Below are 15181 nucleotides of genomic sequence, written 5' to 3'. Positions count from 1 at the left end.
CTGCTATATCGAGTGCCTACCTTGTTATCCAGTTACCATTCACAGGTTACTTATATCAAGTAACAATGGAGGTTAGGTCCCAGTGGGAAGAAGAATGGGGAAACACAAAAGCAATAAAGGAAAGTACAGTATTAGGGGTGGATTCAACTACACACAGGTCGCTTTCCTTAGCGTCGTAACAGGTAAGTACACTGCAGGCCTGTCTCACAATCACCCAGATGAGATTCAATCGCGGCAACTCCGCTGTTTATTTGCACTGCTTTCAAATAACATATTCAGACACTTACTCTGATCGCATTAATTCAGACTTTCAAAATATTAATCATCTACTCTTGGCTTTTTCCAAATTCTAGAGAACAATTTCTATCATAACAAAGAAAACTTAGATTGTCATTTCATACAAGCATTAAAAAATCTTCTAATAAAGAACGATGAGGCATTTCTTAGATGCCTGATAAGATTAATTTTTCTTACCAATTTCTAAATTTGATACTAACCTACAGAGAGGTTGCGATCACTATTTCTGTAGCCAATCAAAAAAAATTAATCTAGCACATCTCTTTGTGACCTTTTTCGTAGAGAAATATTTAATTACTACATCTGTCCTTAGAAATTACGACACTTTTCCTTCTTTGATAATAGTGAATACAAATTCTTTGATTACTTTAAAGCAACACGTTTCTATGTTAAGAATGTTAATTTTTTGTTATTATTGATGGCTAAATAGTGAAATCATTTATGGTCACATGGTGTACTCACGCTGAAGGTCAAATGAAAAAACAAGAAAACTTTTTTTTTGTTTCGCTACTATGTCATACAATGCCTAGGTACTAAAAAGATGATCCATTTGCTTAATCAGAATAATATTACTATTTACATAATACAAGCTTAACGAAATTCATCACACAACAGACGGAAGAAAAGAAGACCTAGGTGTATATAGTTTATACACACATGAAAAAAAATTAGTTTTCGAGCAGACCTCTCACAATGTTGGCTGGAATTTTAAAGGTGTTGTTGTTGTGGTCTTCAGTCCTGAGACTGGTTTGATGCAGCCCTCCATGCTACTCTATCCTGTGCAAGCTTCTTCATCTCCCAGTACCTACTGCAACCTACAGCATTTTAAAGGTAGCAATTATAAAATGGAAAGAGCGGAGGATTACTTACAACTTGTAAAGAAACCAACTGCAATTATAAGAACTGAAGTAACCGAAAGAGAAGCAGTGGTTGACAACAGAGTGAGAAAGGATTTTAGTTTATTCCCGATTTTATTCACTCTGTACACTGAGCAGTCAGCAAAGGAACCATGGAAGATTTCCGAATGGGAATTAAAGGAACAAGAAATAAAACTCCGTGGTTTACCGATGACGTTGTAACAACAAAGGACTTAGATCAATCGAACGGAATGGGAATTGTTTTGAAAAGACAACAATACTAAAAGAAGGGTAATGCAATATAATCGAGTAAGATCAGGCGATGTTAACGGAATTATATTAGGAAATAAGAGACTAAAAATACATCTACATCTCCATGGATACTCTGCAAATCACATTTAAGTGCCTGCCAGAGAGTTCATCGAACCACCTTCACAATTTTCTATTATTCCAATCTCGTATAGCGCGCGGGAAGAATGAACATCTATATATTTCTGTACGAGCTCTGATTTCCCTTATTGTATCGTGTTGATCGTTCCTCCCTATGTAGGTCGGTGTCAACAAAACATTTTCGCATTTGGAGGAGAAAGTTGGTGATTGGAATTTCGTGAGAAGATTCCGTCGCAACGAGAAACGCCTTTCTTTTAATGATGTCCAGCACAAATCCCGTATCATTTCTGCGGCACTCTCTCCCATATTTCGCGATAATACAAAACGTGCTGCCTTTCTTTGAACTTTTTCGATGTACTCCATGAGTCCTATCTGGTAAGGATCCCACACCCCGCAGCAGTATTCTAAAAGAGGACGGACAAGCGTAGTGTAGGCAGTCTCCTTAGTGAGTCTGTTACATTTTCCAAGTGTCCTGCGAATAAAACGCAGCCATGGTTAGCCTTCCCCACAACATTTTCTATGTGTTCCTTGTGTGTTCCTTATGTGTTCCAGTTTAAATTGTTCATAATTGTAATACCTAGTTATTTAGTTGAATTTACGGCTTTTAGATTGGATTGATTTATCGTGTAACCGAAGTTTAACGAGTTCCTTTTAGCACTCATGTGGATGATCTCATACTTTCCGTTATTTAGGGTCACCTGCCACTTTTCGCACCATTCAGATATTTTTTTCTAAATCGTTTTGCAGTTTGTTTTGATCTTCTGACGATTTTATTAGTCGATCTGCAAACAACCGAAGACGGCTGCTCAGATTGTCTCCCAAATCGTTTATATAGGTAAGGAACAGCAAAGTGCTTATAAGACTATCTTGGGGAACTCCAGTGGATAGATCTTGTTATTTAGTAGCAAAATAACTGTCATACTTGAAAAAAGAGACAGCATTGGTCGTATATTTTTTACTATCGCAAAATCGATTTTCTGTCACGAGTGACCATCTTCAGTGCTATATTGTATAACTTAGATTAGGATGCACTGTTGTCACTAAGCTTACGGCAATCACATAGTCTATGTGAGTCTATGTGATTGCCGTAAGCTTAGTGACAACAGTGCATCCTAATTTAAGTTATACAATATAGCACTGAAGATGGTCACTCAGTGACAGAAAATCGATTTTGCGATAGTAAAAAATATACGACCAATGCTGTCTCTTTTTTCAAGTATACCTGTTATCTGGTCGTAGTGCACAAGACAACATGGAGTCGCCAATCAATAAAATAACTGTCGATGGCGGAAATAAATAGGATATAAAATGCAGACTGCAACAGCAAGAAAAGCGAAACCGAAAAAGATAAATTTGTTAACATGGAATGTAAATTTAAGTGTTAGGAAATCTTGTCTCGTATTTGTCTGTAGGCTTGTACACAAGTGAAACGTGGACCATACACAGTATAGAAAATAGGGTAGAATTTTTTAAATAGAAGCAGAAGAACGCAGAAGAAAAGTTAATGGAGATGTGCAGAAAAACCCATAATTTTCGGTTACAGCATTAGTAGTGACCTGCCTGGCACAGTCGCGTCGGTTAAGTACCTGGAACGAGCACGTGAGGACTGTGGTAGGAAAGGCGAATGGTCGACTTCGACCTGTCGGGAGAATTCTGGGAAAGTACGGTTCATCTGTAAAGGAGATCGCATATGGGAAGCTGGAGCGACCTAGTCTCGTGTATGCTCGAGTGTTTGGGATCCGAACCAAGTCGGATTAAAGAAGACATCGAAGTAATTCAGTGACGGGGTCCAACACACAAGTGTTACACAGATGCTTCGTGAGCTCAAATGTGAGCCCTGAGCCCCTGGAGGGAAGACGACGTTCTATTCGAGGAACACTACTGAGAAAAATTAGAGAACCGGCAATAGAAGTTGACTGCCGAATCATTCTGCTGTCGTCTTCATAACACTGCGTGTAAGGGCCACGAAGGTAAGATACGAGATATTAGGGCTCATACGGAGGCATGTAGGTGCTCTTTAAGTTTTGGAAGCACATGAATATCGGATGGGGCCAAGTCGGGACTATGCGGAATATAATCGATGACAGCGAACCCACAGCGTTGGATTTTCACAGATGTCAAAGCGTTTGTGTGTGGCCTGGCACTGTCATGCTGAAGAGGGTGGTGCTGCAAGTGTGGGCCAACTCTTCGCATGCAAAACACTATTACAAAATTATGTTTCTCAAGCATCGATATACACACATCAAAAAAAGTTTTGCGTCACCGCGGTTCCGAGAGTTCCAGAACATGTACAGAAAATTGGAAAAGAGATCAACATCATTTCCTTTTTATTGCTCATGAAAACCACACATTGCATGTTGTACCACCACACACCGAGACCTTCAGAGGTGGTGGTCCAGACTGCTGTACACGCCGGTACCTCTAATACCCAGTGTCACGTCCTCTTGGATTGATGCAGGCCTGTATTCGTCGTGGCATACTATCCACAAGTTCATCAAGGCACTGTCGGTCCAGATTGTCCCACTCCTCAACGGCGATTGGGCGTAGATTCCTCAGAGCGGTTAGTGGGTCACGTCGTGATAAACAGCCCTTTTCAATCTATTCCAGGCGTGTTCATGTCTGGAAAAAATGCTGGCCACTCTAGTCGAGCGATGTCGTTATCCTGAAGGAAGTCATTCACAAGATGTGGACAATGGGGGCGTGAATTGCCGTCCATGAAGACGAATGCCTCGCCAATACGCTTCCGATATGGTTGCACTATCGGTAGGAGAATGGCATTCACGTATCATATAGCTGTTACCGCGCCTTCCAATGCCACCCTAAAACAGCAGGCAACCTCCACCTTGCTGCACTCGCTGGACAGTGTCTGTAAGGCGTTCAGCCTGACCGGGTTGCCTCCAAATACGACGCTTGTCTGGTTGAAGGCATATGCGACATTCATCAGTGAAGAGAACCTGATGCCAATCCTGAGCGGTCCATTCGGCATGTTGTTGGACACATCTGTACCGCGCTGCATGGTCTCGTGGTTGCAAAGATGGACCTCGCCATGGACGGCGGGAGTGAAGTTGCGCATCATGCAGCCTATTGCGCACAGTTTGAGTCGTAACACGACGTACTGTGGCTGCACGAATAGCATTGTTCAACACGGTGGCGTTGCTGTCAGGGTTCCTCTGAGCCATACTCCGTAGGTAGCGGTCATCCACTGCAGTAGTAGCCCTTGGACGGCCTGAGCGAGGCATGTCATCGACAGTTCCTGTATCACTGTATCTCCTCCATGTCCGAACAACATCGCTATGGTTCACTCCGAGACGGCTGGACACTTCCCTTGTTGAGAGCCCTTCCTGCCACAAAGTAACAATGCGGACGCGATCGAACCGCGGTATTGACCGTCTAGGCATGGTTGAACTACAGACAACAAGAGCTGTCTACCTCCTTCCTGGTGGAATGACTGGAACTGATCGACTGTGGACCTCATCCGTCTAATAGGCGCTGCTCATGCGTGGTTGTTTACGTCTTTGGGCCGGTTTAGTGACATTTCTGAACAGTCAAACGAAATGTGTCTGTGATACAGTATTCACAGTCAACGTCTATCTTCAGGAGTTCAGGGAACCGGGTGACCCTAATTTTTTTTATGTGTGTAATTACGTTACACATTGCCATGTTACACGCATCGCTTCAGAGACTTCTAGCGGTAGAGTGCTACAAATGTGTACACACGAAGAATAAATATATTGAGTGTTAATAACATTTGTGCTTTTTTAAAACGCTTTAAGAGTTTTCACGCAAAAAAATCGGAGGAATTTCTTTTCACCACGTCCTCTTAGTACGACCGAACTGCACGTTCGTAGTAAAAAAAAAGTTCAAATGGCTCTGAGCACTATGGGGCTTAACATCTGAGGTCATCAGTCCCCTAGAACTTAGAACTACTTAAACCTAACTAACCTAAGGACATCACACACATCCATGCCCGAGGCAGGATTCGAACCTGCGACCGTAAAAGTCGCGCGGTTCCGGACTGAAGCGCCTAGAACCGCTCGGTCACCGCGGCCGGCCGTTCGTAGTCGGAATTACGAATAAACCTATTACACTTATACTTTGCCTTTCTTATTGCTGAGTTTCCAGTGCTGGATGTACGGTGCTGGGCTGCTGAACAATGATATTCATCTTATATAGTAATGTGTTGATAGCCTGTAGCCACAAGCGACAGTAATTTTACAAGAGGACTGTTAGGACAATTTTCTTTCAATCTTGCCACTAGGGTAGATTTTCTCGCGCAGGCGGCGTTACACTTGTTGGATTGACTCGGTTTGTGTGTTCAGTAAGGAGAGGCTACGAGCTCCGAGTAACTCGGTACAACTATCGCCAAGTCCTATTAACACTGTTCCATTATCTTGCGAGGTCAGGCGCACTAATTAACAGGCAGGACTGTCACAACTTCCTGACTTATCAGGAAAGGCGTGAGATGACGTCATCCACTAGGTCATTCACATATACAGCGATCAATAATGCTCCTACATTGCATTAAGGAATGCCCGAAGATACTTTTAAGTCCGAGGATTCCCCTCTGTTACGAGTGATAAGCATGAGGGAACAGTAAAACTGGAAGACCAAGAACTAAATGCTCGCATTAGATATAGTGTAAGACAGGGATACAGCCTTCCACCCCTATTGCTCAATCTACCCATCGAAGAAGTAATGACGGAAATAAAAGAAAGTTTCAAGAATGGGATTAAAATTCAAGATGAAAGGACATCAGTTATAAGTATCGCTGATGTCATTGCTATCCTCAGTGGTAATGAAAAATAACTGCATGACTTGTTGAATAGAAAAAAAAACAGTCTAATGAATAGAGAATACGAACCGAGTCATTCGAAGAAAGACGAAGGTAATGAGAAGCGACAGAACTGACAACAACGAGAAACTTACCAGAATTGAGGATCAAGTAGACGAAGTTCAGGAATTATGCTACCTCCATAGCAAAATAACCCATGATAGACGGAGCAATGAGGACATAAAAAATAGAGAAGCACTGGGGAAAAGGGTATACCTGGCCAAGAGACGTCTACTAGTTAAGAACGCAAGTCTTAAGTTGAGGAATACATTTCTGAGAATGTACGTTTTGAGCACATCATTGTATGGCAGTGGCACAAGGACTGTGGAAAACCGGAACAGAAGGGAATCGAAGCATTTTGAGACGTGGTGCAACAGAAGGATGTTGAAAATTATATGGACGCATATGGTAGGAATGAGGAGGTTTTTTGCAGAATCGGCGAGCTAAGGAATACATGGAAAACACTGTCAAGAAGAAACAGGATGGTAGGACATCTGTTAAGACATCAGGGAATGACTTCCATGGTACTGGAGGGAACCGTAAAGAGTGAGAACTGTAGAGGTAGACAGAGATTGGAATACATCCAGCAATTAATTGAGGACGTGCTACTCTGAGGTGATACCGTTGGAGAAAAAAAAAAAAGAAAAAAAAGGACGGAAATCTGGTGTGGTACCTGATAAAGACGGCCGTTAATCTCAGTTAATGTTGTAATATATTCAATGTGAGAAATTACATCGCCCGTCTTGAGCCAGTTTTTTAAAGTTCGGTGTACGAGGGGTACAGCAAATGCGAAGAATGTCTCCGAGGTGGGCGTCCGTCATCCTTGACCGATATGTGTTCTTCGAAAAATTCATTTTCGAGAACGACGATTCGCGCATATATATGTCGAACTAAACATAGTGACCACATTGATAGTTACTTTCTTACAATTTTCATATTTTTCTGAAACATGTTTACCTCAAAGTTCTTCAGTGGATTCTTTTTTATACATTTGCAAAGAAATATCTTCTTGCAAGTCGATTATCTCCATTTGAAGTGAAGACTTTGAAACGCTGAACAACTTAGCCAGCCACATCCGTCCATTCTGCCGATTCCTCAACGTCATAACGAATTTTTAGGAACTGAGACAGCTTTCCAATTTCTGGGAAGTCTTGAAATCTTGTAGCAAATTAGTCCCTTAGATCGGACAGAAATCTTACAAACACTGCAATGTCGTTTTCAGAATTCTCTTTTTTATACTCAAAAATTGTTGGGAAATCAATAACTTCGTGCCTTGCAATATCTTTCTCAAAAATATCCAGCTTACGAGGAAACGCAGACACGCTTTGTATCAGACCACATATTAATTTCCCATGCCCTTGTAACTCTATGTTGAGCGCATTTAAATATTTCAGAATATCCTTCAGAAAAGCCACAGGTAGCATATTGCGCTCGTCTGTTATGCTTCTTTGCTCCCTGCGTATCCAAGATTTGCAAGGAGGAGGTTACTTCTTCCTTTATTAGCCAGAAACGTTCAACAACTTGACCTTTACTTAACCAACGAACATTGTTGTATTGCAACGAGTCAGAATACGCTGCATCACATTCTGAAAGAAACTTCTTGAACTTTCAGAGCTAAAGAGAAGAATGATATCTCATCAAATTAATCAACTGCACCAAGCTGTCCGTTACTTCTTTCAGTGTAGCACTGAGTTTTACACAAACGGCAGTCTGACGAATTGTACACTGATACGACATTAGACCTGGACTCTGATCCGTGATTTTCTTTCCTACACCGTTTTCTTTGCCAATCATCGCGGGGGCGCCGTCAGTTGAAAGCGACTCTATTTTATCATAACGAATGTGGGAATTATTAATAAATTCGTCAACAGCTTTGAATAAATCTTCTCCTCGAGTGTTACATTTCAAAGGCAATATTGGGAACAATTCTTCCCTGAATATCTTATTTTCAGTGTCGAAAAATGTCACGAGAATAGATATTTGTTCATTATCAACAATGTTACATGATTCGTCAAGTGCAATGGCGTAGATTGGTGCCTTTTCCAAAAGTTCGCATTCGGGAGGACGACGGTTCAATCCCGCGTCCGGCCATCCTGATTTAGGTTTTCCGTGATTTCCCTAAATCACTCCAGGCAAATGCCGGGATGGTTCCTTTCACAGGGCACGGCCGACTTCCTTCCCCGTCCTTCCGTAATCTGATGAGACCGATGACCTCGCTGTCTCGTCTCCTTCCGCAAAACAACCAACCAAAAGTTCAAGCACAGTGCTTTTAATATCAGTAGCTAAAATTTCCGTTCTTCTTGTATTACTTCTTGCCGACATTGGAATACTTTGAATTGCAGCGACAACATCCTTTTTTTCTTCAAAACGTGCCGAGGCTACTTCCAACATACATTCTTTCATTATTTCAGAATCTGAAAATGGTTTTTGGTGTTTACTAAGTGTCCAGCACACACGTAACGCTGCTTCTGCCGATTTTTCTTGCTCACTCATGCAGCGAATCAGCAATTTCGTGCTTTTTTCGTAAGAAGTGAGATTTTCCTGTAATTTAAATTTAAATTTTATCGTGATAAGTTTACAGAGCAGTTATACATATCACATTTATACATTATATGATAGAATTATATTACCTGAAGTTTTTCTTTACGAGCCTCATTGCCAAGAGGAAAGTTTTTGTGGAATTGCTGATGAGTTGTTCCACCATCATCATCATCATCATCAGTGTTCTGCCTAAAGGCGGGTTTTCACATGGTAGTTCTCCAGGCTGTCTGGTCTTCTGCCATCAGGTCCGCACAATTTCCTCTTCCCTTTATGTCGTCTGTCACCTTGTATCTCCTTCTTTCTCTCAGTCTTCTCCCACAAACCAATCCTTCGAAAGCATCTGCTAGCAAACACTCCCTTCTCAATGAATGTCCCAACCAGTTCTTTTTCCTTTCTCTTACAACCTTCAGCAGACGTCTCCTCTCACTAACCCTTTCCAATACTCTTTCATTACTCACTCTTTCCATCCAGCTTATTCTCTCCACTCGCCTCCACATCCACATCTCAAATGCTTCTAACCTTTTTTCATCCTCTCGTCTCAGTGTCCATGTTTCTGCCCCACATAGTGCCACAATCCACAAAAACGTTTGCCAAGCCTTTTTCTTAGTCCTTTATCTAATTTGCCACGTAAGAGTCTCCTCTTTCTGTTAAATGCCTCCTTCGCTATGGCAATTCGAGTTTTCACCTCCTTGTTTCATACTGTCGCTTTAAATTGCCACTTTTAATAACAGCGACAGTTTTATTACATATTAAGCAAACTGGAACCGCTTGAAGACTATCAAGCAGCGTAAAACAATATTGTTCAGTCCATTCAGTCAAAAATTTACTATTTTGAGTGTCCACTTTTGGCCTTTTTAGGACCCATTATTAACGTAGGTATGCATGTACGAAAAGGTTTTTCACACGACAAATCGTAAAACAACTGAATAATTGCCTCGCGGCGTGCGTGCGACTGACGAAACGAAGTGAAGACCGACCACCGCCCACGGCGCTCTCTTTGACTGAAACGGCAGGTCCGGACTTGTTTAACAAATGAACGAGTGAGCGGTGACGCTTGGCGGGAGGCGCTACACGCCGAGAAAAATAGAATGAAATGGATCGGCTCGATTAAATGATTTGCTAATCTACTTTCGTTTTTCAGACACGTTTACTTACTAAATTACTCAGTACTCGACTAAATTACTAGCCTAGTGCGAACGAGGCGCCGGGATACTTAGTTGGACGTCGGAACGTATTTGGCGGTCCGAGGTTCGACCTTCCGCGGTCCGTATACGGTCCTGCTGTTGCCGATCTCTGATCTAACACTTTTTACACGTTCCAGGAGTAAAATAACCTCCCCCCCCCCACACACACACACAGTCACGCAAGGGCAAAGCGTGTTTGGTTGTTGCCCTCTACCGTAATTTCATACGAGTGAATGATAATAGCAGTGAGATTTCTAAGCCCCAACCTGCTGTTTACGACTGCCAAGTCGCGTGCGTAGCTCCCTTACGTAAGGCGCGGTGTGGCACGCCCGTGGCGGCAGCTCACCTGAACTGGAAGCGACGCCGTTGCCGTTGTCCGCCGCATGGTCCACTACACAGCGGACGTCTCCAGCACCTGCAACACCCAAGGTCATCTAGAGTAGCATTTCGTTTTAATTACACTATACACGTTATCAGAATTAAATACGCTCCTTTCACAGCACAAGAAAGGCAAGTCCTGGGCAGAGTTAGGCATGTAAAAGGGAACTAGCTTTTCGACTTATATGGCAGCTTCAAATGCATATAATTCAAAACATCTTACCACTTGGCTCTTTTTTACCTGTTAGTGTTAGTACCCGTATCAAGTAACACATTGCATCGTGTCACGTAAAGTAATCTGATACATGATGTCATGTCATATAACATCACGCCGTCCAACAAAGGATTTGTCATATCGTGCATTATGACACAATGCGTCATTAAAGTTTAGGATGCATGCATCCCCACTCTGCGATACTTCATCTTATAGATTCACCTCCACTCTCGATACTTCCTATTTTAGATGCATCCTACTCTCAAGAAGCACATCAATTTGTGTATTTGTTCTTACACTCATCACCATATATGTGGCATGGATTGGGTTTGGGGGACAAAGAGTCCCCTCAGGGAAAAAAATCAATCTCCCCCCCCCCCCCCGCCAAAAAAAAGAGAAATAAAAAAATTGTTTTAGCGTTTCCCCAGGAACTAATCCACCCTCAGAAATTTTATTCCCTTAGAAAAACTATTTTAGCTATTACATGTATGATCTTCATCCATATATTATGTACTGTTTACTGTGGCTGGCAAATATTCTGGATTTTCGGCCCAAGATCAGCGACTTTAGCCTATAAATTGCAAATGCAGGTTTACCAAGTCATTGCAGCTAATAAAGCTCACTGAAGTAGGGTTAAGGCGTAAAAAAGTGCGAACATGTCAGCATGTTTGGATTTAAATTTCTTTAAAGCTGCCAGATAAGTCGAAAGGTTAGTTCCCTTCTTCAAAAATGGTTCAAATGGCTCTGAGCACTATGGGACTTAACATCTGAGGTCATCAGTACCCTAGAACTTAGAACTACTTAAACCTAACTAACCTAAGGACATCACACACATCCATGCCCGAGGCAGGATTCAAACCTGCGACCGTAGCGGTCACGCGGTTTCAGACTGAAGCACCTAGAACCGCCCGGCTACACCGGCCGGCTTAGTTTCCTTCTTTTATATCCCTAACTCTGCCCAGGTTATGTTCTCCTTTTTTTGCGCTATGATAGGAGCAGTTTTCATTCTGGTTCCCAGCTTTTACTCTACTATAATTTTGACATTAGACCGCCACAGTTTGGCAACAGATGCAGATTTTTGTTGACTTGGGCGCCGACTGATGCGGTATAGGATTATTTCCAGCCATGTTGTTTATGTCGTGGCAACGGATGAAGCTGCACAAAGCAACAGGACGCCTATTAACTACATGTATGTCCACTTTCCTACGAATTTTGAACCAATTCGCAAGTTTGAAACGTAGAAGCACTCTGCGCAAAAAAAAAGAAAAAAAAAGTTTTTTGCGCGTAAAATGAATGAAGCTAGATTTTTCAACGTGAGTTTTAAAGTTTATTGTAAGAATGCATTTTTTTAAATTGATTTGATTCGCTTTAAACCCTTTCCGCGAATTCAGTTCACGTAAGAACGAATTGTACGTGCTGCATTTAGTTCGACTTTATACCATTGTATTTCGACAAGGGATAAAGATTACCGGTTAAAGATATTGTTTTGACTTATCCATTTATCTACCTTCGCGTAAAGTTTGAACTTATTCGTACAAGTTTAAAGTGTGGGCGCTCCCAAAACATCCCAGAAAAACATGTTTTTATTTTTGCATGATTTTGTACGTAAAATCCGAACGGACTACTTGGAAATGGTGCCGTTAGCTGAGTGTTAATTTCAGCCTAATTAAAATCTTTTTCAAAAGGAATTAATCGATTCACACAATTTGACTGGGCGTCAGATCTGGTTCGTGTTTCAAGTCTTGCTTAATGTGCTGTAACGCAGCGTCAGTAAGGCGTTCGAATGGCTATACAAATTGCCGCTGGTCTGGTTTAAAGCAAAACTTTTTTACCCCATGTCGCTATCTCAAATAGGAACCGAGCACCCGGACCTCCTTAAACCGCGATTATGTGCGCGGCTTTTCACTCTCTATATTCGCTATAGCCTTTCCGCGCTGAAACTATTATAGCTGCTTGTGAATCGAAAACAACGAGAATGCAGCCGCCGTTGCCATCGGCCGACGAGAATCCATCAAGTGCTTCTTCGACGCTATAATGCACACTCAGGCGCCACGAAATCATGCGGTGGCTGTCATGATTTCTCGGTGTGATTGATTAATGGCGTGCTTTCGGGTGTTCAGCTGAGCTGACGATTGCCGGCCGGAGTGGCCGAGCGGTTCTAGGCGCTACAGCCTGGAACCGCGTGACTGCTACGGTCGTAGGTCCGAATCTTGCCTCGGGCATGGATTTGTGTGATGTCCTTAGGTTAGTTAGGTTTAAGTAGTTCTAAGTTCTAGGGGACTGATGACCTCAGCAGTTAAGTCCCATAGTGCTCAGACCCATTTGAACTATTTTTGAGCTGACGATTAATCCAGAAGTAAGTTTCGGAATGAATGTAGGACTAGAGAACAGGTATCCTTTTGTGGCAGGGAATTGTGTACCGCACGGTCTCTTACACAGTCCGCATATTCCTTTCCTTCTGGTGCGCAAGCAGGGAGGCCGACAAGCAGGAAAAACTGACTTAACGTACAGTTGTTTCTGCGCGGGTGTTATCTGTTGCGAATTACCACATACTGCCGACAGCTGATGAGCGGTTTCTCGAGCTGAAGCACAAGTACTGTCTCTGGAAGTTGGAAACAGCGGTCGGTAAGAATCTTTCATTAACTTTTGTGTGTGTGTGTGTGTGTGTGTGTGTGTGTGTGTGTGTGTGTGCAGCGGTCGGAAAGATTTAGAGAGGGGAGCGATAATAGAGGAGACGGGATGTACCGATTCAAAGTTTTTAATGTTAGGTCTTTAACACGAATGTACGGAATGTCACATCAGCTGTTTGACTAGACTGAAGAGTTTGTGGCAAACAGAACACAGCATGGCATTTGCAACGGGGAGAAATTTTCAGATGTGAAAGTAACTTCGTCCATACCTCAGGGGAGTGTTGTAGGCCCATTAGCTTTCACAATATCACTAAATGTCCTAGTGGATAACGTCGGAAGCTCCACGTGGCTTTTATGGATGATGCTGATGTATACAGCGAAGTCGCGATGCTAGGAAATTCTAGTGAAATGCAGGAAGAGCTGCAGAGGATCAACGATTGGTGCAGGAAGTGGCAATTCACCCCCAACGTCATCGAATGTATCGTATCTCGGAAATACTTAGGAAACCACAATTTTGTATGATTACATAATTGGAAAATAACCATTGAAAACAGCTGCATCCACAAAATACACTGAGGAGGCAAGGAAGCTGCTGCACCTGCCTAACATCGTGTAAGTCCTCGCGAGCCCGTAGAAGTGCTGCAGCGCGACGTGGCATGGACTGGACTACTATCTGAAGTACTGCTGGAGGGAATTCCGCCACTGACACCACGAATCCTGCAGGGCTCTCCATAAATCCGTAAGAGTACGAGGGGGTGGAGATCCACATCTGAACAGCACGTTGCAAGGCATCCCAGATATGCAGAAATAATGTTCATGTCTGGGGAGTTTGGTGGCCAGCGGAAGTGTTTCAACTCAGAAGAGTGTTCCTGGAGCCGCTGTGTAGTGATTCCGAACGTGTGGGGTGTCGCATTGTACTGCTGGAATTGCCCAAGTCCGTCGGAACGCAAAATAGACATTAATGAATGCGGGTGATCAGGCAGGTTGCTTACGTACGTGTCACCTGTCAGAGACGTAACTAGACGTATCAGGGGCCCCATATCAGTAAAACTGCACACGCCCCTCACCATTAAAGAGCCTCCACCAACTTGGAAGAGTCCCCTGCTGACATGTAGGGTCCATGGATTCATGAAGTTGTCTCCATACCCATACACGTCCATCCGCTCGATACAATTTGAAACGAGACTCATACGACCAGGCAACATGTTTCCAGTCATCAATAGTCAAATGTCGGTGTTGATGGGCCCAAGCGAGGCGTAAAGCTTTGTCTCGTGCAGTCGTAGAGGGTACACGAGTGGACCTTCGGCTCCGAAAGCCACTATCGATCATGCTTCGTTGAATGGTTTGCATGCTGACACTTGTTGTTGGTGACCATTGATATCTGCAGCGATTTGTGGAAAGGCTTGCACTTCTGTAGCGTTGAACGATTCTGTTCAGTCGTCGTTGGTTCCGTTCTTGCAGGATCTTTTTCCAGCCACAACGATGTCACAGATTTTATGTTTTGCCGGATTCCTGATATTCGCCACACACTTGTGAAAAGGTCGTACGGGAAAATCCCCACTTTATCGAGATGCTCTGTCCCATCGCTTGTGCGCCGACTATAACTCCACGTTCAAACTCACTCAACTCTTGATAACCTGCCACTGTAGCTGCACTAACCGATCTAACAAGTGCGTCAGACACTTGTCTTATATAGGCATTGCCGACCGCACTGCCGTATTTTGCCTGTTTACATATCTCTGTATTTGAATACGCATTCCTATTTCCTTGGCGCCTCGGTGTATTTAGGAGTATATGTACCGGGATATTTACAGCGAAACGACTGCATAGAGGTAATGGAAGTTAATACAGATGGCAGA

General features: G+C 42.9%; 1 protein-coding gene across 1 annotated transcript in view; it reads right to left on the bottom strand.

The window, feature by feature from the left end:
- Nucleotides 1-15181, bottom strand: part of LOC126109832 (putative carbonic anhydrase 3) — a 123407-nt gene that overhangs the window by 53419 nt on the left and 54807 nt on the right. Inside the window, exon 2 of the mRNA XM_049914892.1 lies at nucleotides 10447-10515. Coding sequence (XP_049770849.1) covers nucleotides 10447-10515 — 69 coding nt within the window. The remainder of the gene's footprint in view (nucleotides 1-10446; nucleotides 10516-15181) is intronic.

This window comes from Schistocerca cancellata, chromosome 12 (assembly GCF_023864275.1).
Source record: "Schistocerca cancellata isolate TAMUIC-IGC-003103 chromosome 12, iqSchCanc2.1, whole genome shotgun sequence".
NCBI classification, from domain to species: Eukaryota; Metazoa; Arthropoda; class Insecta; order Orthoptera; family Acrididae; genus Schistocerca; species Schistocerca cancellata.
This window is presented reverse-complemented; position numbering and strand designations above follow the sequence as displayed.